The 26,797-nt window shown below is 40.7% G+C and overlaps 7 protein-coding genes and 1 non-coding gene across 8 annotated transcripts; 3 read left to right on the top strand and 5 right to left on the bottom strand. All coding sequences in view use genetic code 12, as the record gives it.

Moving 5' to 3' along the window:
- Window positions 1-1,301: 1,301 nt before the first annotated feature.
- Window positions 1,302-3,973, bottom strand: RJT20DRAFT_136301 (uncharacterized protein; the record flags this gene model as incomplete). The annotated part of the gene is made up of 3 exons (XM_064918467.1): window positions 1,302-3,685; window positions 3,794-3,819; window positions 3,858-3,973. The coding sequence occupies 3 exons, from the start codon at window positions 3,971-3,973 to the stop codon at window positions 1,302-1,304; spliced, it is 2,526 nt and encodes an 841-aa protein (XP_064773227.1).
- A 4,399-nt stretch (window positions 3,974-8,372) lies between these two features.
- Window positions 8,373-10,013, top strand: CAP1 (DNA-binding transcription factor; the record flags this gene model as incomplete). Its single annotated transcript, XM_064921725.1, has 2 exons — window positions 8,373-9,385; window positions 9,524-10,013. 2 exons carry the CDS (start codon window positions 8,373-8,375, stop codon window positions 10,011-10,013), a joined length of 1,503 nt encoding a protein of 500 aa, XP_064773226.1.
- A 488-nt stretch (window positions 10,014-10,501) lies between these two features.
- YCG1 (condensin subunit) lies at window positions 10,502-14,182 on the bottom strand (the record flags this gene model as incomplete). Its single annotated transcript, XM_064921722.1, has 3 exons — window positions 10,502-10,684; window positions 10,769-12,526; window positions 12,779-14,182. 3 exons carry the CDS (start codon window positions 14,180-14,182, stop codon window positions 10,502-10,504), a joined length of 3,345 nt encoding a protein of 1,114 aa, XP_064773225.1.
- Window positions 14,183-15,168: 986 nt separating this feature from the next.
- On the bottom strand, window positions 15,169-15,240 carry RJT20DRAFT_t107. The gene has a single exon. It is a non-coding gene; the product is annotated as a tRNA-Gly (tRNA).
- Window positions 15,241-17,108: 1,868 nt separating this feature from the next.
- On the top strand, window positions 17,109-18,585 carry ERG6 (sterol 24-C-methyltransferase). Its single transcript, XM_064920635.1, has one exon. The coding sequence runs from the start codon at window positions 17,371-17,373 to the stop codon at window positions 18,502-18,504; it is 1,134 nt and encodes a 377-aa protein (XP_064773224.1). The 5' UTR covers window positions 17,109-17,370; the 3' UTR covers window positions 18,505-18,585.
- Window positions 18,586-19,153: 568 nt separating this feature from the next.
- Window positions 19,154-20,510, top strand: RJT20DRAFT_129844 (uncharacterized protein). The gene has a single exon (XM_064917603.1). It carries the CDS (start codon window positions 19,263-19,265, stop codon window positions 20,442-20,444), a length of 1,182 nt encoding a protein of 393 aa, XP_064773223.1. The 5' UTR covers window positions 19,154-19,262; the 3' UTR covers window positions 20,445-20,510.
- UTP4 (Utp4p) lies at window positions 20,511-22,938 on the bottom strand. Its single transcript, XM_064917602.1, has one exon. It carries the CDS (start codon window positions 22,902-22,904, stop codon window positions 20,658-20,660), a length of 2,247 nt encoding a protein of 748 aa, XP_064773222.1. The 5' UTR covers window positions 22,905-22,938; the 3' UTR covers window positions 20,511-20,657.
- A 1,510-nt stretch (window positions 22,939-24,448) lies between these two features.
- RJT20DRAFT_129841 (uncharacterized protein) lies at window positions 24,449-26,618 on the bottom strand. The gene is made up of 2 exons (XM_064917601.1): window positions 26,224-26,618; window positions 24,449-25,682 (listed from the first exon to the last, which is right to left on the bottom strand). Exons 1-2 carry the CDS (start codon window positions 26,237-26,239, stop codon window positions 24,526-24,528), a joined length of 1,173 nt encoding a protein of 390 aa, XP_064773221.1. The 5' UTR covers window positions 26,240-26,618; the 3' UTR covers window positions 24,449-24,525.
- Between the last annotated feature and the right edge of the window lie 179 nt (window positions 26,619-26,797).

Below are 26,797 nucleotides of genomic sequence, written 5' to 3'. Positions count from 1 at the left end.
GTGATGAAGATAAGGTAAATCAAACATGCAATTACAGAAGACGAAAGCATCCACTTATATATGGAAATTTTGGGCTTGGGAGGAAGAAGAACGGAGTGACACCATTGACGAGAGCTCAGCAGTTCACGATGATACAGTGTAAATCAAGATACTTTTCGTTTTTGTAATCTTTTTTGCATCCATCGTTAAAGTATTTCGTTGTATCAAACAAAATGGCAGTTGCCTATTTGGGCCTCTTCAATGGAACCAGTGTGGGACAGGACAATATTATTGAATATTTCACCCAGAGACAATTACTTTGCCATATAGAACATGTTTCAGAACGTAGACGACGGCAGTTGCCCGGGTGGTTGAGCGGGGCCGATCTTTCAGTAGCAAAAGGGGGTTACCTGATGAGGACAACTACAATGTAGATTTTGCAATCGTTCTGTATTAATCCTCATAGATAAGAAGAATTAAGTACCCAATGGACCCACGTTTGAGGGGTTCATTTGTTTCAGAAATTCAGTAGGTAGTATCAACGTAAGGTTCCCAAGTCAACTAGTCATATTCGTATTAAACTCCACTATTAAGGAACCCCATGTGGGTTAAAATGATCTTCTTTCAACATATCTCCCATCCCCTGACATAGTTAACGGGAAAAATTCGGAGTGTACCAAAAGCGGTATGGTGAAAAATCGCGGTTAATTTTGAAGGTTAACAAATGTGAAGAATGATGTTAAAGACGTGTGTGGGGAGTTTATTATTGACTTGATGGTTGTATCATAAGGATTTTGAGAGGGGTAAAATATGACAACAGAGCATGAACAAAAGGAAATTGACGAGTATCAGTCTCAAATAGAGAGCTTGAGGAAAACAAGGTCGGTGCTTCAAGCAGTGAAGGTGGCTACTAACAAAATACACCAAGACATATATAAAGTTCACAAAGAAAACAATCCTCAGTTGTTGGAGGAGTCTGTCAAGCTCCAGAAAGTGCTAGAAAAGTTGGAGTGATAGTTCTAAATGGTTTATGGCGTAGTATTTGTAGATAGGAGCCTGAAAATTGGCCTACGTCACTGTAGAATGGACCTTGTGGCTTTACAATGCCAGCGTTGAGCGTTGGGAACAACAATAAAGTCAGCAGAGACCAACTCAGAACTCAGATTCACCTGTTAAAAATCAATTTTGGAAGCATATATGGCCCTTATTGTTATTTTTGCATATATAGAAAGAATACAAAGTTGGAGATATTACTGAATGCGTAGTGATTCATCTACCAATAGATTGATTTTATTAAAATAGCAAAGTATATACATGTCAATCTATGTCGAAAGTTTTTCAATGCTAATGCGAGGGAAATACTTATGATATCCCTTTGTAATTTTGACTTTATAATGCTGGGTATTAATTTGAGAAAGATCATCCTTGTGCTCTTCCAAGATCTTGCTCAAGTTTGCAAACTCGAGCGAATAACTGATGAGTGACTTCACAATATCGTCGTACCATTTGATGATAGTAGCATGCTCATTAAGTATAAATTGTGAATTTATATTTTCGTTTTCTTTAATATCGTTGATTAGTTGCTTAAATTGTGTCTTACTTGCCTGTAGGCGCTCTTGGACAATTCCGATCAAGCCCTTAGTCTGCAAGTATTTGCTGGGGGAAGTGTCCAAGCCAAGATGGCCAAATGACGCCTCATATTGCTCATAGGTAGGTACGCTAGGAACTCCAATTGACGAGAATGGTTTCATCCGTACCTTGTAGATATTCTCCATAGTTGTCAATGAATTTGAAGGGCCCTTGCGGAAGTCCATGATACCAAAGGATGAAAGCATAACCAAGTATACTCCAACAGCGTCCAAGAATCCACTCATTGCCACGAGTGAGTTGACTCGATACAACTGATTGTAGTTTTTTGTCTGGATTAATTGAGGTAGAACGTCACTTTGATAGTATTGTTGTAATTGCTTGAGCTGTTCCTTTTTTGGACCAGCTTTAACCTTCTTTATCTTCTTGGGATGAGACTTTTCAATATAGTTTATCTTTCCATTGATTACTTCCGCCATCCTTCCTGCTGCATGTTCACAAATCATTTGGATTATGTAGGACAGGTACCAATAGATCATGTAAAGTTCATAGTCTTTATAAATGTCTAATGAAATTCCAGTGAGTGCATACTCTAACATTTGCAGTAACTTTGAAAAGTAGATATACGAGCTGACACTCATACTCAAGTCTCCACTGGGCATTTCGTCTCCAATGTTGCACAATTGAAAGCATTCAACTTCAAATGATTCCCACGCTGCCTGAAGAGTGTCCCAAAGTAATAAATTCTTCGATATCAACTGCTGTTGACGGCATGGATTGCTACCGTAAATAGTGAGGTTGTGGAATAAGCAGCTTTCCAAATCCATCATTAGATTCTGAAATTTGCCCTTGAGTGCATCTCTGATCTCTGGCTTAACATTGGATAACTGCAAGTCATCAAATGAAAGAATGTTGGTGTTCGCACCTGAAATGTTCTCTATGCTTTCAATACAAAAGTCACCAAGACTTACAGTCTGAGCCCCTAAGATGCGACGATCATCACGAATCAAATACAATTGAAAAATTCCTCTTGCTATTACATTTGAACCGCTCATAGACTGACCGATATCAAACTTGAGGAAGTTCAGTAACTGGTTAAAATTCACAACATTATGCGCCTGGGTTGTGAATTTGTCAACCAGCTCAAACAAATTATGCAAACTTGCCCAGGCATCCTTCTGGTCAATCTCATAAATTTCATAAGGTATAGTCTTATTCTCTCTATCCAACTGGATGAATTTGGAGAAGGCTCCTTCAGGGGTTGGATAGGTATAAGACAATGCTGAGAGTTTCTCGATTTGTCCCAAACCATCAACAAGGAAATTAAGGAAAGCAGGCCGCTTCTTGTATGTCGATCCTTGGGAATCGTGAAACAATGGTACTTCCATATGTACTACAACTTCGAGATGGTTTAACAGCTGAATCAATTTGAGTTGAGCAATCAACACATCGGCGCCTTCCTCGATATTGCTTGCCAAAATCCACTCGATAGTATGATTTATTTCATCAATAGCTGCCATCGAAGGAACTTCGGTGAGGAAGTCAAGACTCATTGTTCTTGTAGTTACATCTTCTTCTTCGTATAATACAGTAGTAGCGACATTGAGCGAGAAGCGGATGAATTTGCACAAACCAATTATAAAAGCCTTCAAGACTTTGTGAACCAACTGGTACTCTACGGAATCCTCGATTGGTTGCTTTCTATCATCTAGAGCCAAGCGACGGTCTACAAGAGAACACCGCTGCAGCAATGAACCATCTTGATAGTATGCAAAATTCTCTAGTATTGTTTGCACATATCTGCAGCTAAGAACAGTCACTGGAAGCGAGCTATTGTTGAGCCAACTTGGCAAAAGTCGTAAGAGTCTATTCTGAATAGATATTACCGATTGAACCAGTTGGGGGTCTGCAGTGTTAAATTGCAACTCTTTTTCCAGTAGTGTTATAAGACCAGTGTCTAATTGCTTATTTAATACTTCTACAGCTCTTGTTCCTTCCAACAACTGGAAAAGATGAGACAGCACTACCTTGTTGTCGGTTATATGGTCCAACAGGCCAAAAATTTCTGCTGTGATATCCACAAATCCTTCATCTGCGTCGGATTCTATGTTCAATTGATCTGAAAAATTGCTGTTAGTACTATGAAGCTAGTGAAAAATCGAGGTTTTGTCCCGAAAATCGCAAAAAAGTGGATTCATACGGAACTTCTGTGTCTTCTGGTACATACCTAGAGATATCATTGTCTCAGGATCACTTTTCGCTGTAGATATATTCTATCTTTCACAAATTACACTATCTCTTCAACCGTATAACCAAAAATTCTGACACGCCCAATCTGGACGTGAGTTTCGTGCCTGTGTACAAAGATGTTTTCTGACACAGCTAATTGCGACATGATCTTAGACATTAGTTTAGACTTGATTATGCGACAGATTGGAAGACCAAAGAGGCTGGATGGATGATCTGCAGGAGAGGTGGAGTGAGCATGCACTTTTTGCAGTTAATCGGATAAGATGTACTAGAAACGGAATCGGGGTGGCTGGTGGTTATGGTTATGATTACGACTATGGTTTAGATTATATCTAAGGTAAGGCTTGTTGAGGTTGAATTGAGTTTTAAGGATGGTGGAAATTGCCGGTGTTTGCGGTCAATCTTTTTTTATCTTGGAAAAGATTTGAAGGGTGGGGTCAGGATTCAGTTTCTCTGCCGATATGCTAGTCGGATACTAAGGTAACTGTCAACTCACTCGAACTAGAGCAACAGTAGTAATTTTTTTAATTGTTATATCTCCCAATCGGACCGATATCTCCTCGCATGAAATGAATCTTCGGAGAAGTGGGGATGTCCTGTGATAGCAGAATCGAAGTCCGGATTCAAATTACGATATAATTTCCGTCTCTTTCCCAATTGAGCTGATTAGTGGAAAGAATTCCCGTAGTTCGCAGTTCGATCCATCGAAGCGAGGTCAAAAATGCTACACCCCTTTTCAAAATGGCTTTATTCTTCAACAAAAAGTCGAACAAAACCAATGAATGGGCGTCCTCTACATATACTGAAGTTAATTCCAAGGTGAATCCGCGCTGGTTTGTATTCTGAGAGATAGAAGAGGGGTCAAAAGGTGATGTAATAACTGTACTGCGCCGAGCATTGGAGTTGGATAAGTTCTCTGGGAAGCCCTGTCCCATTGTCTGTGAAATCTGGAGAAAATAGCAGCTTTCAATTTGAAAGGATATAATATGTTTTAAGCGTATGTCCGTAGAAAGACAAAGGAGTACATGACACTCTGTGTCGCCCAGCGAAACATATTAAGCGGAATGGTGCCCTAGGCATGTAGAAGGGGGGGCTGGAATGTACTGGAGTTGTCTTCTCTACAAACAATGATGTTCCAGTCTAGTCTAGTCTCGTCTAGTCTAGTATAGTCTAGTCTAGTATAGTCTAGCCACAACCAAACCCCATTGAGCATGAGCGTAAGGAGAAAAGGTGGCCGTTGGGAATAGAATAGCATGTAAAAATAGAAGAACTACATTGAAAAAGAAACTAAACTCGCAATTGATCAAAGCAGAAGCCTAGAACGCAAAGATCAATTGTTTGCTTAATGAGCCACTCTTGCTACTCTATGTTTTGGTCATTCTTCTCCCGCTCGAGGTTTTCTGGCTTTACAGGTTCAATATATAGCAGACTCCCTCAAAATGAATGTGAAATAGTGTTCGTCTTTAATGAACTCACAACGTTTTGCTTCATGCTGACAAATAATATTGTGCCAAGGAGAATTCATTGAGCGCAAGTTGCAATTCCGGGGCCATGGTCGAAATTAGAAATTTTCCATATGGTGAGGGGGGTAAAAAATAACGGTGATAAAACGAACTGGAACATATCTCGGACTTGGTTCAACCATGGCGTTGAAAACAATAAGAACGATCATCTGCAAGGAAGAACCTTTAGGAAAGTAAACATGGTGGCAAATTTCTGAATAGGAAAGGGTTGCGTGGTTTCTGGCGATTCAAGGTTTACACGACTGAAGGTACAGCCTGTTCATTATTAAGGTTTATTATAACGAATTGAATAATTACGGTGAGTGTTCTTTTATTCCTATTCATTGTCATAGTCTTATAGGGTACCAGGGGGGCAATTGGATTTGGCTTTCAATTTTTATCAATTTTATCATTCAAGAAAGAAAGAAAACGCAGTAAAAATAGGGGTTTAAATTGGGTGTCCACTATCTTTAAAATCTATACGAAATTATCATTCACGGCCAATTGAGATTGTGCATCCAACGTATTGAACCACTTAGCTTAAGCTTCAGGTGTAATCGACAATAATATTTGCAGACCCAAAAATATGTGGTAAATCGGTCAATCTTTTGTCGGACAATGATCCGTTGAGCTATCACAAAGAAGAAAGGCTACTCTTTTAACCTTGTTTTAGCCAATATTACCATGAAACGACTTTGCGTTAGAGTTTTAATGACTCATTTGCTCAAAAATAATTCAGTTTTGCTGGGCCTTGTTATCCGAAAAAACGGTTTAATGGGAGAGGAGTAGTTCTGGGGCTATATTGAATTATATAATCAGAAATCGGATGGCCGAGCTTTTTGTTTGAACTCAAGCAAAGCAGAGAAGTTCCTCAACATCTTGGGGCAATAGGCTCATTATTGCTAGCTGGGCATGTATCGCTGATAACCGACCGGTATTAGCTTAAATGGGGCTACTGTGCATAAACCGGAGCGATCCGAAACCGGACTCCGATCCTGACTCTTGATGTGCAAAAGAGCGAGCATATAGAGCCGTACCTGTTTCAGAGTTATACGAAGGGCTAGGCCCCTCGTCCCCTATTCGCTAGAGAAGAAGATGACCGAACTTTGGCATTTGCATCATAATAACCTTGATGCATCTGGAGCCATAGCTGTCGCATAACCCTTTCGGGGTTCATGTTCGATAACGGGCATAGGATAGCCACAATGGTAGATTCCGTATTAAGAAATAAAACTCTACTGTAGCGGTTCACAGGATGATCCGTATATGTTCCGTAATAGTGGAGGCATGTATGGGGTCTGTCTGCAGTCTTTTTGGCAGCGATATTTTCTATGCACTAGCAGCCATGTCCCCGGATTTTGGGTCGGAACTAGAACACTTGCTGCGGAAATCACATAAGCGCAGTATAAATTAAAGGGGATTCCCTAGTACCAAATGGTGAAACGTAGAATCCCTTTTTCAGCCGTTTGTTGAGCCAATTGTTGTACTTGGTGTATAGAAACCACGTAGTAATAAAGTCTGTTTCTCCTAGCACGTAAGGCGAAACACCCACAGATTCAACAAACACCCTTAGATTGTCATTAGATACGCGTTGTTATACACACGTCCCAATTGCAATTTCCCTTCTCCTATTAATCAATTTGCACTGAACTGTACAAGTAACTAGTAAGTTGTACCGCTACTACTTACTACTTCCATATATCTACCATCTAAAGCCTGACCTGTACTGTATTTCTCCATATAGCAGAAATTCAGAAACCCAGAAACCCAGAAATCCAGCAGCCAACTAATCTGAAAAGTTTCTCAGCCCCGATTAAAAATACGTAATCACAATATTAAGACTTGACAGTAAGAATACGCTACTTTCCTGGCATTTGCTTAATTTCTCCTTTACTACTGAATTTACTGTTTACGACGATTCACCGTACGGTAATTCTTGCCTTTATATCATTAAAGGTCATAGGAACAATCCCAGTAACTAATACTAGTAACAATAGTGGAAAAAATCGCAGTAACCGAAGTTCCATCCAACTCGACTTCCCTCCGATACCAAATACTGTAATATAATATAACATAATATATTATACTATACTATATTATCCTATAATAATAATAATAATATTTTATATTATTATATTTCATCCACAATATATCATATAGCATCCAGCATATATATATATTATTATTCGGCCATCACCCATTCACTCCAATCACCCATTTACACCCATAACCCATAACCCATAACCCATCACCCATCATCATCCACTGATATATCCCGCACTTTTCCTGCAGACTCCCTCAGCCCACTGACGCCGTCTCCAGATTTTATCCATTCTCAAGTGCAGTCCGTTGTATAAAGCTAAGCTTCATACTGACAATCACTGACACTCACTGGCACTCGCACTCACTCGCACTCCACAGTAATAAAAACTTCCTTCCATAAACTTCTTTGGTAGTTTTTTTAGTCTCGTTTCCATTCCGCACGCACTCACTTTTTACGCACTCACTCATTCACTTGTGCTCACCACTTTTTCTCACTCACCTCACACTTTCCTCCTCCGCCAGATCCAAAAGAAATTTAATCGCTCGTGCGTGCGTGTGCTACTCACAAACATCCAAAAAAATAAAAGGAATACCCGTCTTGCCGTTACCCGCACACTACCCCATTGCTGATTACTAATAACAGTAGCAGTCAAAAGATTACCAGAGTATATATCACATTGTTCTTGTCGTTTCAAGGTACAACGGTGTGTTTTTCCCAGTAAGAAAAAGCCAAACAGCAACAATCAAGTGAAGCGATATTTGTCGTTGTCGTCGCAGACAGTCGTGCCTCCAAAGGAAACCAGAAATTTGCTCAGTTATCCTCGGAACCTTTAACCATAGAGACCTGTCTTTTTTACAGTCTCGCCTTAGAAATCACCTCCACTGGAACCAGAACAGTACGAGTTTTCACACCTCAAATAGCCAGAAATTGACCGTTTTAAAGCCAAATTGACCGCTAATCTCGTCGGTAACAACCCCACAACGAAACCCACGAAATCTACGTTTTTTAAAATGACCGACGTTAAGAGAAACTACTCAGAGACCCTCTCCGCAGACTCCCCCTTGGCGGACTCTCCCGATGCCCACGACGATAAGAAGCTCCACACCAAACCAGGTCGTAAGCCAATAGATACGGAGCCTAAGCTGAAGCGTACGGCTCAAAACAGAGCCGCTCAAAGAGCTTACAGAGAACGTAAGGAAAGAAAAATGAAGGACTTGGAGGATAAGGTCAAGTCATTGGAAGATGAGAACATCAAAGCAACCACAGAAGCTGATTTCCTTAAAGCTCAAGTGGATATGTTGAAAAATGAACTTGCTAGGTATAGAGGTCATGCCGACTTTACCGACTTGAACTTGCCTACTAAGGTTGGTCGTTTGTCCAACCCTAACAACCACAAGACTTCAACTTCCTCACAAGGAAACTACGTTCCATACTTCGACTCCACGTCGTCCACTGCATCTCTGGCCAAGTCCAGTCGCTCTGTTCATAATGCATCGACACTGCTGTCGCTGGTGAATAACGACAGTCTGCCCAACCAGTTTTCTGTGGACTTCCCATGGTCTAAGAACAACTTGATGAGCCTAAAGGATAACCTTAACAGCAACAGTAACAATATCGATAGTAACATGAACTCCAATAATTTTGGTAATGTTCCTGACCTTGTTTCTGGTTCTTCTTCGTCCACATCTCCTCTTAATGACAACATACTTGTATCGCCTGACTCATCTGTGTCGTCGGCTTCAAACCCGATCAACCTTAACACAAACTTGGACTTCACATCGACTTTTGATGAACAAGTGGATCCTTTTTGCGTGAAGTTGAACGAGGCTTGTGGTACTAAGCAATGTCCAGTTCCTAAGTACAAGAGAAGTGACTCAAGAGTCTCTGCTGGTTCTATACCCCAACAGTTCAACTCACCGTTCTCAAACCTCGTAACTCCATCTTCTAACAACTTAAATGATGTGGATTACTTGAATGATCCATTTTTCACACAAGTTGGAGGAGATGCTTTCAACTTGGACTTGTCGAACACCGAGAACTCCACCAACACCCACAATAACACCGCTCTTAGCAGCAATGTTTCCGATAATACCATCAACACAAACTCAGCAGTACCCCCATCTTCGAATAACACATCCATAGCAACTCCAGCCAATGCCAGTGATCCGCTTTCTTTCTTGAACGATAACAATTTCGACGTTTCCTTGGCATTTGGAGATCCTAACCCTAGGCAGTCTAAGGATGACTTTGACCCAATAGCTTTGCTTACAACTGAGGAGTCTGTCTATGATCCATTAAAGGATACTAGCGGAGTCAACGTCAACTTCAACTTTAACGAGTTTGTCAAGAGTTCGCTCCCATCGGAGGCTACTCCAAAAGAGAGAAACTATACCTTGACTGAACCGTCTATACACGAAGACTTGCAAGAAGAAGATGAGGATGATGATGCCGTAGTGCCTGCTCCAGAGCAGACTATACGGTGTAGTGAAATCTGGGACAGAATCACTGCACACCCTAAATACACTGAAATCGACATTGATGGCCTTTGTAACGAATTGAAGAGCAAGGCCAAGTGTTCGGAGAAGGGTGTCGTTATCAATAGTGCTGATGTGAACCTATTGTTGGAGCAGAGTGCTATTTTGAAGCGTTGATCGCAATGTAGCTGAGTGATGTGTTATCCTCCAAGTTATCATGATAAAATAACTACCACGAGCATGGTCGGGTTACTGTCAGTGACTTCGATACGACTACAGTGTGTCAGAAGTATCATAGACCTGTTCGTGGATGCTACCGCGTTGACGCTATAATACGTATAAGTACAGTTAGTATAGTAATGTATAATACAGGCGTATATTCTATTCGCTAGCACTGCTTATACCGTTTGATTTACTCATTAGTTGCCAGTGTTTTGGGCTTCATGAGAAATTTTTCATATCTTGTTCATATTTATATTATTGTGTACTACTAAGGTTTAACCCGAGAGAAAATAGGAAAAATACAAAAAAACAGTTGAATAGGTTGAAGATGTAGATAGTGTAGAAGAAGCTTGTAATTTAGTTATCGGACTAAGGTTGCGTGACACTTTCGTTCTCTTATGTGTACATTAGCATTAACTCTATAACAATAATAATCATACATATTACTCTTCTTCGCTGATATCATACTCGACTTCGTCTTCTTGGTCCAAGAGATCGTCTATCTTTTGCAATGATTCGTTAATTTCCTTTTGCCTAGCGTCGACTTCGTCATCCTTGACTTCACTCTGTTCCTCGTCATCGTCTTCGTCGTCTTCGTCGTCTTCGTCGTCTTCGTCGTCTTCGTTCTCATCATTTGGTTTAATGTTGTCTTTGGAATCTTCGCTAACGGCGCCAGCATCTAAGGCATCTTTTTCTTCATCCTCATTAACATTGTCGTCATCATTCTCTAATTTGATGTCAATATCTTCTTTCTCATCATCGCCTCTTGCACTAACAAAGCTATCCTCTTTGTCTGCTAAGTCAACCAATATAGAGTTTGATCGCGATCTATGATTTTTTTCTTCAGCTTCTTTCTCCCTTGCCAATGAGATTTCAAGTAACTCTTTCACTGTAGCTTCAAAGGAATCGAAGTTTTTGACATTTAGCTTATCAAGAGTGTACTCAGGATCATTAGAATTGTCTTCGATACATTTTCTTGTTCCTTCTATGGCATCCAATAACCCTTGAAGGACCTTACTCTCCAATTCTTCAGTGAGATAAAACTTATTCAAGTTGTTTATGATTGCTCTCTTTACCAGCCTTGGAGTATCCTGTTCTACGGCTTGAAGTAAGTACACGGATTGCCAGATGTGAGAGGTCTGCTGTTTGATATCAAATTGTGTCAAGTTGACTAAATTATTTGGGTCACACCAATGAATAAGTTGCTGAACTACGGTCAGAGGCAACAACCTACTCTGATGTTTAACAAACTCACTTTGATCATTGAACATACGGTAAATGCAGTCTCCACTGACCGAAGCCAATCTTAATTGATGTTGTGGGTGACTGAAGGAATAGACTGGGATACAGAAGGCTAGCACTTGACGCAACTCCTCGTTGGCTTGAGTCAAAGGGTGGAAGTAACTAAGAATGAGCGCTTCAAAAAGCTGCTTCTCACTCTCATATTCAGTGGTATCTTCATTATCGTCAGTGGGTTGCTTGCTGTTGTTGAAAATATCCGCCAAAAAGAGCTTGCATAACCCTTCAGCGACGACACATTGTAGCTTGGGCATCTTGAAAGATGTAAGCGACTTGTAGAATAGTCTGGCATACATAAATAAGACGTTGGGTGCAATAATGGAAGTTCCGTAATTGGAGAGGATGTCCACAACTGCCTTCATTCCGATGATTCTTACTTCTTCACCAGACTGTCTCATTTCGTAATAAAGTGTAGCAATTGCATCTCTGGCAGTTGACTTATCAATCAAGGCAAAGAGACCCAAACAATTTAAACCAAGTAAGTGTAGGGTATATTTGTCCTTGCAGTTAATGGCATAATTCACCAAACCAGAGTAGATAGAGCCAAGGGAAACATGAGACTCTAAAGGTTCCTCCACCAACTCCAACACGTACTGTGTGATTGTCAAACAACGAACGACAATTTCATCAGGAGGCAACTTTGGCTGTACCTTTCGTTTCTTCGACAGTCCATCTACATCTTCTTCTTCATCGTCGTCGTCATCTTCTTCTTCGTCACCGTCTTCGCCAAATCCTGAAATGGCAGAATGGAATGTTTCATCCTCTGTTTCATATGAATCTCTAATATCTGTAATTATTTCAGTACTCATTGTGATGAAATCCTTTTCGTTGATCGATATCTTTCTTAAAACTTTCAACGCCACAGAGGTCAATTTCTTACTGAGTTTGTCTTCAGTCAATGATTTCCTAATTATCTGAAGCATTTTTCGCCTACCTATTTCGTCACTGAAATCAAACTCTTTGGCAATAAGCAATAATTGTTCAATGATAAACTCAAGGTCTGTAAGTTGACTCTCATAACTCTCATCTCTTTCCGTGAAACCTGCTTCAATTTGCTCTTCTTCGATACGCACTTCCATATACCTTTCATGGAGTTGTTTATGCCTTACTTCAAAATCGTAGATTGCCTCTGAAAGCTGTGTTTGTTCTACCCTCGCTCCTTCTATAGTCTCGTTTAACTCGGCAATTTTCTCCTTTAACTGTTCAACGGTTAATTCTGCAATTTCCTTAAAGATTTGTTCACTAACTTCGTCTTGTCTAAACTCATCGGAGGACTGGTCCCCTGCACTTAAATTGGCAATACGTTTTCTTATGATTTCAAGTGCCTGTTCATAGTACTCTATGTTCTCCCTGGCCGAATTTAAGTTCTTGGTTGCTGCTTCTGCTTCTAAATTAATTCGGATTATCTGATTTTCAAGAACAAAGGTCTCATCGTTCTTAATCTCTAGCTGTTCATTATAAGCTTCATAGGCTTTTGCTGTGTCGTTGTCCGTATAAAAATGATCGATTCTTAAACGCAAGTACTTCTCAAGTGTATTTGCAAGTTCAATTGATTCTGGAAAATTGGCATCAATTAAGTCATAAAGATTATTTTCGTTGCAATGGTCGTAGAATGTTCTGAGCAAGAAGGCTCTATCAACATTTAATTCTTTCCAGTAAGCCTCATCCACATTTACTGTCGCCAAATACTCTGGCTTTGCCTTGTAGAACTCAGAAACAGCTGATTCAGCAATTTTACTCTCTGTTACCCTGAGCCTAGATACTAAATTAAGCAAATCTTTATCCTCTGAGTCGTACCATACATTTGTGAGCATCTTTACAGCCGCTTTTTGAACACTTTCATCTCTGTCATTTAAACCCCACTTTAAGAGAAATTCACGATATTCAAAATCAAGATTGCTCATACCTCCAATTTCACGAATAATCCTAGAAAACACAAGTCTTCTGTTGATACTGTTGGTATCACTGGCTCTTTCTATTATGCTTGCGATGGACTTCTGGTCCTTAGCCAAGTTCAAAAGTGCGGCTCTGCGAACTTCTGCATTCTCATCTGTTTCAAGCGATTCTATTAATTGTTCCCGTACATGCTCTGATCCGATCTTTGTGTAGTTTGTGTACTCGAATCCGTCCAAATTGAATTCTTGGAAACGACTTATTGCCACTATTGCCTGTATTCTTACAATTGGTTCCTTGTCTGTGAGTCGCTTCATCAAGGAAGTGTACAAAGCTTCGAACAATTCTCTGTCGATTTCTCCTATGTAATGGACAAGATATGCCAAAAGCTGAACTACTCTGTAGCGGACAGACTTGTCACGAGCTTCTATTCCTCGAAGAAGGTGGTGTATGAGATATTTCACGAAAAGAGAGGTATAAGTATCCTCTTCATCTTCTTCTTCGTCATCGTCTTCAGCCTGTTCTTTTCCAGAAATTTTAGACGTCTCGTCATCTTCATCCTCTTCATCGCTGTTGTTGTTTGGACCCTTCTTTGCTTGTTTTTCCTCCTCAAGCTCCTGTTTCCGGTTCAACTCGTCTCTTGTTAAACTAGCAACAAACGCCAGACAGAACTTGGCGATTCTATCGGCCACTTTTTCTCCTTTTTTCAACGGAAGGATTTTATTCACAAGCTTGGTGAAGTACATAGCAAAGTACTCTTCGTTTCCGAGTTCAATGGACTTGTTGAAGATATTCTTCAACACAATCACCAACTTTCTGTGTCCTGAAAGTGAGAGCTGGGCGTCTTGGAACACATGAGACATCGCGGTTTTAAGCTCTTCTGCCGATGTTATTCGCTTAATTGAAGCGAGAGTCGGTTTCGGTGCACTCATTGTAGTAGTTAGACTTACTTTCACGAGATTCCACTCTTCTCCAGTACCTAATAACTTGTACTTTCTATCATCACTTCGTTGTTTAAACAGCGTGAATTCGTGGATTTTTAATGTTTTTGTTTACTGATTCGCGTGGAGTGCATATGGGGTTTAAGTGGAGGAGGAGGAAGAGGATGACAATTTCCTGTGTGTAGTGATGGTGGTGACGAGGTGGAAGAGGTGAAGAGGTGAAGAGGTGGACGTGATGGATGAAATGATGGATGAAATGATGAAAGTGATGAAGTGGTGAAGAGGTGGTTTTCGGGCCTACTGAAAGATATTAATGTGGATAAAACAAAGTAGTACATAGTACAGAGATATGAACTTGTAAATATACTGTAGAGCGCGAGGTTAATCTAAGAGAGGTGGTGACAAGGTACAAGAAGCGGTACTTCTTAGGAGCCAGTGAGATAGATAATTGAAAGTAGACTATAACATTGAAATTGCATCATTCCGGTGTCCAAATGTTAATAGGAAAGTTGATAACTATGTACATGCTACTAATTCGTAATGTAGTAGGTTCTCTAATAGTCTCCAACAGTATGCTGCAACGGTAAGCTATCACACTGTAAGAATGTCCTGTATATTTGAGAGTTTTTGCAATCATTGTTCATTGTTGCAACCTTTTTCTATGGGAGGTATGTCTGACTGGACGTGGGAGTCTTGATGAAGAATTAGCAGTGTCACTTAACCTAATACTTTCTGGCACTGCATTGGATTGTTACGAGTTTTGGACTTTATTTGCTACGCGTTCACCAATGGGGCGTCTCTCAAACCCTATTCAATATATTGAAGGCAATCAAAGATCCAGAAGACCTCCGAAAAGTAGAGACCATGAAGGCTGCCTCATCAATTCAAAAAAATGAGGACGTTCACTTTGGGATCTTTCCATATCAATTACCTAAAATATAGATAAAACACTGAAAAGCAAAGACAATTCAAAAAAATGAGCGGTACGGGAATCGAACCCGTGTCACCTGCTTGGAAGGCAAATATGTTAACCACTACACCAACCGCCCGATTGCATGTAAAAATAATCTCTCAACTAGAAGAAGAGATTCCGTAAGAAATTTTATATGTAGGTGCCAAAATTCGAAAAATCCTTGCCACTGCAGGAAATTTTACGAACATTTACGGAAGAAGGTTTAATATTGCTTTAGATAAAAATATGGTGCAGCAACTCAAGTGTGATGATAAGGCTAATGAAGAGACTGGTGAGTTTAAGTGCTACTACAATTTATGACTTTTAAAATTTTACAAGTTTAAGCCAAAGTTTTCAGAAAATAGAAAAGACGATCAAGTAGATAAGCGTGCAATTTTCAAGATGTATGATAATTGAGGATCTCAATAACTTACGAATAATCCCCATCTCTTCAAGAATCTTGCCATGGGGAAGCTTCACCACTCTTGGCTTATTCAATTATTCAATTCACAAACACACCATTCGTTTCGAGTAGAAATACTCCTATGAGAGTATCAGTTAAAGGGACCCTCCCTGGCAGAAATAAGGTTGATTGCTGCAAATTTTTAGAAGTTGTAAACGGTGGCTTGTCGTTCCCATGTATCCTGGTAGATCGGCGTTGATCTCATTCCCCACAAGAATTAGCATTTATATGGGGCCAGAAAATGAACTGGAGCTGGAATTGGAATTGCAATCGCTGAATTACTTCGCCCAGTACAATATGGGCTGCTCTGATAACAAATTGCAGCGTTTGTAATGAAAATTACGTCACAGGTGTAGGGGGTAGAGGGTTCTATACGATAAACGAATATTTTGTGGGAAGGGTTGTATGAAGCGTCGTTCCATGGTACATGCTGCAGGGGTCGTCACATGTTGAGGATCTACCAAATGTCAGATGAACGAGGAGGTAACGGTATATTTGTGGAGTTTTTGAAGTTTTAGCTCGAAGGATCCGAGCCGGGAAATGGCGACCTTTGCAACTTTCCATGAAAGCTAAATTGGCCATTTTCTGGAATACGATTGAGCATTCTTTGGTCTCTTTGTCAGGTCATAGTTCACAGTAGGTTTTTCTTTTATTATAACAATTTATAATCACAATATCTATTCAATCAACATAATGATGAGCAGTGAAAAATTATTCAACTGCCAAATAACACCATATTTCTTATTTTCTTCTGTTATAAAGATGTGCACATGATTCTTCACGGGTACTGAGACTTTTTGGAACCAAGGAGTAAATTGGATCCATCAGTGCATGTTACTCCACAAAATAGCCCATATTTATTGATAATCAATGCATCCCGTATCCCTATTACTGGGATATTGTAACTAGTGATCTGGTATAATTCCCCTGTATGTATGTATGTATGTATGTCCTGTATTAAAGATCAAGATCATAGCTTAGATGAAGCTACTACATATACTACAACATATACAATATACTGACACAAACAACATATACTGACAGATACTACTCCCACTACACATATAACATATAGTAACACATACAGAGTAACACATACTACACCCCCAATAGATACAACATATCTACTAACACATACAACAACACATACAACACATACAACAACACATACAACACATACATACACCACAACATCACATCTTAATAAATGTCTGTCTGCTATCTCTCCCTCTCTCTGCATACACTACTGTACGATAGAAAATCACACATCCACACAGGACCCTCTCACTCATCACATACACTCCAAGGAACCTATACGACGATACGACGACATTCACTCACTCACTCACTCACTCACTCTCAAATGCTTCCTCGTCCAACTAAACGACGATACGAAATGCCGACTGAACGACGGGAACGATCCTGACACAAACGCGTGTACTGCATCCAAAAATTTTTCACTTCCTCTGTTCGTATAACTGTTTACCCTTTTCCTTGGTGTGTGTTGTGTCTACATTGCAATAGTTAAGCGACGTCTTCAATGGACGTTGTTTCCCGGTGGTTTAAATAGCGAGCAGATCCGTGAAAATTTCACAGTCGTTTTTTTTTTTAATTATTTATATTTGTTTCAGTCTCGTCATTAACAAAGCTTGTACTTGTAGAACATATCAATCCACAATACCATTGCTCTCGTTAGATTCAACATTCTAACGTCACAATAATATTTCCTCCAGTTTGAACAAGCACAGTAACGTTTCAACAAAAATGCCAGAGCAAATCCCATTGAACGAAAAGAACTTCGAAAGAGATGCCAACTTCACCAAGGCCTTGCACGGAGACTCCTACAAGAAATCCGGTATTTCAGCCTTGATGGCCAAGGCCAAGGATGCCTCTTCCGTTGCCACTGAAGGCTACTTCAAGCACTGGGACGGTGGTGTCACCGATGACGATGAGGAGAAGAGAAAGGGAGACTACTCTCAATTGACACACCACTACTACAACTTGGTCACCGACTTCTACGAGTACGGTTGGGGTTCTTCTTTCCACTTCTCCAGATACTACAAGGGTGAAGCCTTCAGACAAGCCACTGCCAGACACGAGCACTTCTTGGCCCACAAGATGAACATCACAGAGAACATGAGAGTTTTGGATGTTGGTTGTGGTGTTGGTGGACCAGGTAGAGAAATCTGTCGTTTCACCGATTGTGAAATTGTCGGATTAAACAACAACGATTACCAAATCGAAAGAGCTAACCACTACGCCAAGAAGTACAAGTTGGACCACAAGTTGTCCTACGTCAAGGGAGACTTTATGCAAATGGACTTCGAGCCAGAATCGTTCGACGCTGTCTACGCTATTGAGGCCACTGTCCATGCTCCAGTGTTGGAGGGTGTCTACTCCGAAATCTACAAGGTCTTGAAGCCAGGTGGAACCTTCGGTGTCTACGAGTGGGTTATGACTGACAAGTACGACGAAACCAACGAGGAGCACCGTAAGATTGCCTACGGTATCGAGGTTGGTGACGGTATTGCCAAGATGTACAAGAGAGAAGTCGCAGAGCAGGCTCTTAAGAACGTCGGTTTCGAGATCGAGTACCAGGCTGACTTGGCCGACAAGGACGACGAGATCCCATGGTACTATCCATTGAGTGGAGAGATGCAATACTGTCAAACCTTCGGAGACTACTTCACTGTATTCAGAACATCCAGAATCGGTCGTTTCATCACCACCGAAGCTTGTGGTATTTTGGAGAAGTTGGGTTTGGCTCCTAAGGGAACCAAGCAAGTCACCTATGCTTTGGAAGACGCTGCTGTCAACTTGGTTGCTGGTGGTAAGCAGAAGTTGTTTACCCCAATGATGTTGTACATTGTCAAGAAGCCATTGGACGCCAAGAATTAAGCGACCCGTGGCTACTGAAAAACATCGACACTGAGAACCCCATAGCACTTCAATTCTAATCTAGATTTATTCCTTACCATGCATTTTTTAGAAGAATCCCCGGCCGTCTTATAGACTCACCAGTCATGCAATATTGTTCGCCCACCGACTAGTATATACTTATCATTTTCTCCCTAATACACAATTAATCGAATGGAGAGTTGAGACTAGAGACTGTTGTAGATAGCTAGTGCCAGCTAAACCTAGCGTAAACCATAAACCATAAATCATAAACCGCAAACCGTAAACCACAAACCTGACATACCCTATTCCTCTGCCAATTGAATACCCACAACTACCTTTACTCATAACTCCTTCACCCACCACTACCTCCATTCCTCACCCACCTTTCACAGCCCACTTGCCTAATCTAATCGGATTATTAACAGCAACTAAACAGCTACTAACCGACACCGGAAAATGCGTCAAACTTGCATATGCACTACTGCGCCAAATCATCATTCATCAATTACACAACGTTGTTCAGGTCACGTGATCCGGCCGCATGGAGGTCATCACCAATCGGCCGGAAAAGAAGGGGGTGGGTTATATGCAGCACCAGATTATACAATACAAATTTCATTTGAAGAATGGTTTCTCCCATAGCAATCTCGTTATCAGTGGTTACCAGTGAAATTGGTATATATAGCTGGGTAGAGACGGTGTTTTGAAGTGGACTCCTCGAGCGAATTTTGTTTTGACACCAAATAGCCGTGAAAATGACACTTACCAACCCCAATCTCGAGGGTTATACCGTTGTGCGTAACATGTGGTTAACGTATTTCAACCCACGGAAAGGCACTTATGTGGGTAAGAATGACGAGCGGTTCGTAGTTTGGCCAGTGTCCGTGGCTTCACAAGCCATAGTGGACGGAGCCAGGATTTACCCCGAATTGAAACCGTTAGTGGCTCCTGCTATCGATCTTTTCCAGAAGTATAAGAATAACCATCTAAAGGGTTACTCTGCCGCCGAGAACTCGGGTAACGATAAGGATATCTACTACGATGACGATGCCCAGGTGGCTAGTGCCATGTTGACTGCCTACGAAGTCACGGGCGACAAGAAATATTTGGACCAGGGAAGAGAGCTTGTACGCTTCTTAATGGGAGGCTGGAACGATAACCCTAATGCTGCTACCAAAGGAGGTATGTGCTGGCACATCAGTAACCACTATTTGAACTCATGTACCACGGCGGAAGTCGCCAAGGCATGCTTGCAAATCTCCAAGTTCATCCCGGGAGAAGCCAGTTACTACGTTGATTTTGCAGCCAAATGTATCGACTGGCAGATCAAAGTGTTACAGGATCCTGGTGACAAGTTGATCAAGGACGGTGTCCAAGACACTTCTACTGAAATTAACGATACCAAATGGACATATAACGTTGGAACAACATTGTCTGCTGCTGCCCATTTGTTTGCTATTACCAAAGATCAGAAATGGAAGAAAATCGCTGACGAATTGGCCGAGGCCGGTATTAACAGAGGAGTCTTCTTCTATGACAGAGACTACGACAATGACCACAGATATTGGAGAGATTCCTCGTATTTTGTCCAGTTGTTGATTGAAGGTTTGGCCGATTACTTGTTGTACGCGGGAAATGAAGCTCCCGAAGGGTTACCAGCTAGAATTCAAGAGGAGATCAAAAGACACTTGGTCATATTCTACGAGTACATGAAAGATCCAAAAGACGGAACCTATATCCAGAGTTTCGAGCCCCACCATACCTACAAAGAGATCTACGACTCCAAGTACCAACAGGAGTTTGGTGGAAAGAAAGGCTGGGGTTTGAAGGGAGAGGACAAGGATAAGAACGGAAACCCTCTGAAATGCTTAATGGGACAAGGTGCTGCTGCCAGAGTTTTCTTCCAAGGAGCCAGAGTTGTGCCCCAGATCAACTAGAGAGTGGAAAGGATGAAAAGAAACGGCTGAGAAACACATATAATGGTACGGATAGTATTATGGATGTCTCTCATATTAAATATAAATGAAATATATACTTATTAACAGATATATGTCATGAAATGCTAAAGATACAGTATAGAGATGTATGAAACGAGGAAGATGTAGTTGTTATGATGTACAGGGATGATGCAATGAATGTAGATAGGATCTTCAGATCTTCAACTTAGGCAAGTTGAAGGCCGGAGTGCTTGGAAGAGAGAACTGAGGTCTTTCTATCAAGACAATGTCTTCATCTCCAAGAACTTCAACCTTTACGATAGGTCTATACTTGGTTGTTAACCAGAATGGTCTCTTGCTGTCACCGTTGCTTGTGGCGGACTCGTCATCTTGAATCTTTTGTCTCAACCGGTCAATCTGGCTCTGCTTCAACGAAAGCTCCAAAATTTCGGCACTTTCATCGAGAATATCGAGGTTTCCGTCAACGTCTTCCTCCTCAGCAATGTCCTCGTTGATCGTCAAGCCGTCTCTGTTTCTCTTTTTCGAATTGGAGGTATTCTTGAATTGTTTGTTGATGGGTATGTTCACAGACAAGTCGAAGAAAGACAACCAAGTCGATCCGTATACCCAAACCTTGCTGTCCTTGATGAAAAGCCCTTGAGGTTTATCATCAAGAGACAAGAACTGCTGAGGCAAGAACTCACTATTTCTCTTGGACCATGAGGTCAACAAGGTGTTGTTACCATGACTGTTACTTTTTTCAATATGGAATTCGTAGAGCTTGTTATCTTCCGTCACTATGACTACCTTGTTATCACCGGAGAACTGTAATAAATGTGGGTAGGAAGACAACTTGGTGACCAAGTATGGTTCTTCACTTTGATCGTCTTGCAATGGATATGCTTCGATAGAGCCATTGAACCTGGAAAGAACCAACGTCTCCAGATTAGGAGAGACAGTCCAGTTATTAATGCAACCAGAATACTGCAATCTGCCCTTCTTGGAGGAGTCAATAGTCTCGATCTCATCATCCAAGGAAATTCTGCTGTTATCAGTATCAATATTGAATTTGTAGATTTCTTCATTAGGTGTTAAAATAAGGAATTTGGAGTTGCCGTAGAACTTCACTTGCTTAGCTCCTTCAATCAAGGAGTCGAATTCTTCATCTCTGAACTTGACCACCTTTATCTTGCCCTTATCACTCTCCTCCAACTTGAATACTCTGACAGAAGTTAATCTGGCAACTACAAGTAAATCTCCACTTTCATTGATATCAATGCTGGTTATGTTCTCGTCGTCAGCCAAGTTAAGCTTAGAAACGAGCTTATGCTTGCTATCTTCTTGCTGTATTTTCCATATCTTCACAGACTGGTCTTGCCATAATGCTATTAACTTCTTATTCTGATTCACAACCACATTGGACTTCTGCTGGTTAATTAAAAGCTTCTTGTACTTGCCGTCTTGGAAATGCTGGACTGATTGGATAACGATGGATCTTTCGACACCACCACTAACCAAGAAGTTGTATCCTTTGCTCTCGAAAATCGACATGGAGCGGATATCATTGGAATGCAATAATCTATTAAAACTGTGAACCCACTTAGACAGCGAGGATGCTTTTGATGTGATGAGGTTAAACTGGTGGATCTTTCTGTCTACACCAGCAGTGAAAATCTTCTCTTCGTTGACATCGTGAGCGATGCTCAAGACATCAGCATCGTGTACTTTAAAGCTCTGCAACAACGAGAAGTGCTCCAAGTCCCAGAACTTCACTGATCCAGTAGAGTCTCCACTAACAATTTGTTTCTTGTTTGGTAAGATGGAGATGGCCCAAACCAAGGTACTTTCTGTCTTAGACTTATCCACTCTCATGGTGGCTAATATTCTACCCTTTGTCTCTCCGCTGGCGCTCCACGATCTTATTCTTCCATCGGCACAGCCTCCTACAAGAACTTCATTGGCGTACCATTCTATGCTCAAGATTCTTGCGTCTTGTCTTTGGCAGATCAAATCATGCTCCAAAGAGCCAAGACCTCCAGAAATGTCTACAATGACAACAGAACCATCGTCACATCCAACTGCTAGCTTGTCTTGCTTGGAATTTATGGCCATGGACCAGATAATCCCTGCGTTACAGTCGTAGTTGGTCATAGGCTTTCCCGTAGCCAAGTCCCATTCGGTGATGTATGTCGAACCTCCCACGGAAAACAAACGAGGAGTTTCGTTGTCCACAACGCTCCAGCACAAGCCCTCGACGGTTCTCCCGCGAGCTCCTGGTAATGTCAATTCGTGGGTCCAGTTGTACTTTGGATTCCATATTTCGATGTCTCCGTTGCTTCTTCCCACGGCGAGTCTCAAGTCATTACTGGTCGTTTTCGACAACGACGAAACGTGAGAAAACGCGGTAGCGGTTATAGTATGCGGCGTGTAATCCACAAAGCGACAGCGATGTATATCCATGTTTTCTCCCTTTCTACTTCTGCTGTAATTAACAATAAACCATTCATTTCTTTGGTTGTGAATAAATTTATTCACTGAAAAACTCATCTCGAAATTTTTCAGAGGTGGTCACGTGATGGGTGTTGCAGCCATTTGTGAAGAAGGGGGTTGTTGGGGGTGGGGATGTTGAAGAAGTAACAGGAAAGAAGATAGGATCACTGGGTGGATGTGACATGGGACTAATCCTTTAGCAAATAAAAGATATGTCCATTTGTGGATATATGTATATTTAACCTACACTTGAAGGTGAAAATTCATCTAATTACCATAAATTTCACATTTTCTAAATATATCCACTTTCCTTTTTTAATAATGCAATATCATCTTCTAATGCAATACCATATTCTTATTTAGGGAGGGTGGGTAGTAGAGGCATAATGGGCTGCTGAAGAAGGGGCTGTTGTAGTAGAGGATGTGTAGTAGAGGAAGGGTGGGCAGAGGGAGTATATAGTTAATTACTCTATATCATTCTATGAAAGAAAAGGAGATATAATAATTTACTCAACCTTCTACCTCAGTATTTCCCTGATAGCCATGAATCAGTTAATATTATATTTACAGATTTATTTATTTGTATAAATTTTAATTCTACTTCTTCTTTAAAAGAAGTAGATTTAGAACACTTTGAATTTAAAGAAATCTAAACAGAGTGCTTCAGAGACTACACGAGAAACATCTTTTAATTTATCTTTTTCGTCTCTATTGTAATTATAATAATTTATTACATTTATCATCATAATAAATATAAGTTATATGATTTATGGATGGGAATGGGTAGTAGATGTTGGAATAGACAGTAGGGGACGGATGAGTTATTGATGAAGGGGTTTGCAGTAGAAGGAGGATGCATATTTTAACCATTTATTTAATGAAAAGAAAGACAATCACATTTTACCAAACTCTTATATATATTAAAATTAATATACAAAATAAAGTGAGAGAGGACCAAATTGCATTAGGAAGTCCTCCCATATAGTGAAATTTAAGAAGGGTCCTGTAACTGTATGAGTCTAATTACAAAACCCATGAATTTGCGTTGAAGAGCAGTTGATACAGATGAGCAAGATACTTCAGGCGTAGAAGATGAAACAGTTGAATTTTGATGAAGTCAGCACTTCAGAATAAGATTTTATATCTTTTGGGAGAATTGCAAAATATAAAAAATTGGTGGTTTTAGGTGAAAAGAGTTGTAGCAGATGGATCTGCGGTGAATGAATTATACACAGCAACAAGGAAGAAACTCCGTGGCAAAATGAATACAAAAAGAGTAAGGCGATGGAGTCAGTAGACTTGGATTTTTAATTAAATTTAGACTTGAAGCTCAACAGACATTGTTATGAGAAAACCCCAAGAAATCCATTAGAAATCCCGGAAATGGCTTTACAGAGGCTTTTATATTTTTTTTGCATCCACCGTAAATTCCCCAAAAAATAGTTGAAAATAGCTGCAAAATTAGCAGCCAATCATACCATATGATATAATCTCCCACAAAATAGACGATTTCCCCCAGAAGTCCAAAATGTCACGCTACACCGTCACCGATTTCATGCATCATATTCATTAATTAGGATATACACAGAGACTAAACAAACCCAACAAAGCTATTTATGAATGTCAATAATCTAATAAACCACTTGTTCTCATCAGTATTAATCACCATCTTAATGATTAACTCCTTTTTGGTCTTGTTTCCACCAAGTGGCTCTTTGACAAGTGTTCGATCTACAAGCACATTCCTCTTGGCACACCAAATGATGAACAAAATGGCAATAAGACTGATGGAAAAGTTCTTCAAGAAAGAAAGACAGTTTTTGCCGAGAAACTTGAGAAGATGCAACGCTCTACGCTTCAATATCTCTAACTCATCGCCTTCCTCCTCTTCGATGTGTTCTTCGGCTTCGTGGCGGCTGTCATATCTATTCTGCAACTCTCTTCTACTACTCAAGACCTCTCTCGTGAGCTTGTTTATCACCTGATTGACTTCTCCCTGCCAGCTCTTAAATTCTTCAAGAGTGGGGTTGGACACGGGTTGGTTTCCGGTCAATGACTGAGTTGCTTGCACAACTCTTGGAGCTACTGGCAACGAATAGATCGAGGCAGTTCCTACACCTGCAATACCTGTATTGTCTCCACGGTGGTGGTCGTGATGTTCTTGAGCCTGTGACTGGTGCAACCTTTGCTGCTGTACATAATCGTTAATTGAGACCATAGTACTTCTTCTAGAATGAGAATAGATCTTTTGAAGGTTGTTACGATACTGTTGATTAGGAACAATGCTAGGGGTCATGGACGAGTATCTGTCCGAATGTGCGTGGCTGAACAGCGGAGAACGTGATGGTAATGGAATTGCATGATCGTTTTCCTCGTCAGATTCAAAATGAATGTCTTTTATTTGATCCCATAAATATTCCAATTCACTTAAAAGTTCTCGAGCCTCTAAAGTACCACTGGCATATACTCTCATGGTTTCTATGAGGAAAGAAATGTATCTTCTTTTAGCCTCTGTCTTGGAAAGGCCCTGTTCACGCTTCCAAGCGTCCCATTTCTTCTTTGCTCCCTCATCCTCGGGAGTAAACCCAACAGGACGGGGCATAATTCCATCCACATCACCTTCTGTAGCTTGTTTATAGAGACCGTACAATTTTATACGGTTTTCTGCCGGCGGACGAGGTAATGATCCATAGTTAGATCTTGTACTGAGAGCACGTATAGTAGTGATTGCTTTGACAAACACACGGTCTAGACGATATGTTAGTATTGCTTTTGATGGAAGGGAATAACGGTTAAGAAACTGGTAAAATCATTATTTCAAGGAGTATATCATTTCAAAGAGTCATTTCAAAGATTCCTTCTAGATCAAAATCATGGCGCTGAATCGGTTCTTCCCCAATTGAATATCAATAAAGACACCAGAAAAAGAATTCAATATGTCTTCTGTGTTCCATAACCTTTAAAGGCCCAAGATCCCATCTAAGACACGCTATCAGTAACACTTTTCACACCTCCAACTTCATTATTGAAATAATGAAGTTATCGGCCGAGAGATCTCGTTTACAAGGCCGTTAGAGGGCAATTTCAATAGCTGAAACTAGCCTTAATCAACAGCTTCTTCTGCCTCTTTATTCCTCTCGCCTAATTCTTTGACAGCTGAGACCCACAGCTTGACAGCTGAAACATTGACTCCGTTGAACACTGGATTCTGAAACTCGCTAGTCGACAACCTCATGACTCCACACTTGAACATGCCATCTTTCTCAACCAAAAACAAACGAAAACTTACCAACCGAATCGGACATCGTAACCTCCTTGATTCTCTATCTATATCTCTAAGTCTATGCTTCAATAACGATTCAATTACCGTCTATGCTTCCAATTCTTTGCTGCAACTCTAGCAACTCAACAATAGTTAAATAGCTATTAAATACTCTACAAAACTGAAGCTTTTGCTTTCATACACCGTCAATAAATACAGCAATGCGTAATCGAATTGAGCCAAAATTTCGTCCAGACGTGCTATACACTGCCACGAACACTCTTACACAATTTGAAGGTGTTTCTACAAGTACAAGCTGCCTAATACCAACTATCTTCAAACATTAACCATCCATTAACCGCTAATCCCTTGCTCTGTTTTTGTTAGCGGTGTTTTGGTGGGTCGCTCAGCGGAGTGCACACAACCGCGACCTGTTTTTAGAGTGGGGGAATGAGCAGCCGAGGCAGAAGAGCACGTGATTTTGTCATATCTACAAAACACCCGTACCGCTGAAAAACGAAAAATACACCCATGCCGCTATAACACTGTTTAAAAGACCCGTACCGCCATGTTTAATGATAGGCTCACGTGACGTATATGG

Source organism: Scheffersomyces xylosifermentans (genome assembly GCF_036884685.1).
Source record: "Scheffersomyces xylosifermentans strain CBS 12540 chromosome Unknown RJT20scaffold_6, whole genome shotgun sequence".
NCBI lineage: Eukaryota > Fungi > Ascomycota > Pichiomycetes > Serinales > Debaryomycetaceae > Scheffersomyces > Scheffersomyces xylosifermentans.
Note: the sequence above shows the minus strand (reverse complement) of the source record. Positions and strands in the feature narration are given on the sequence as shown.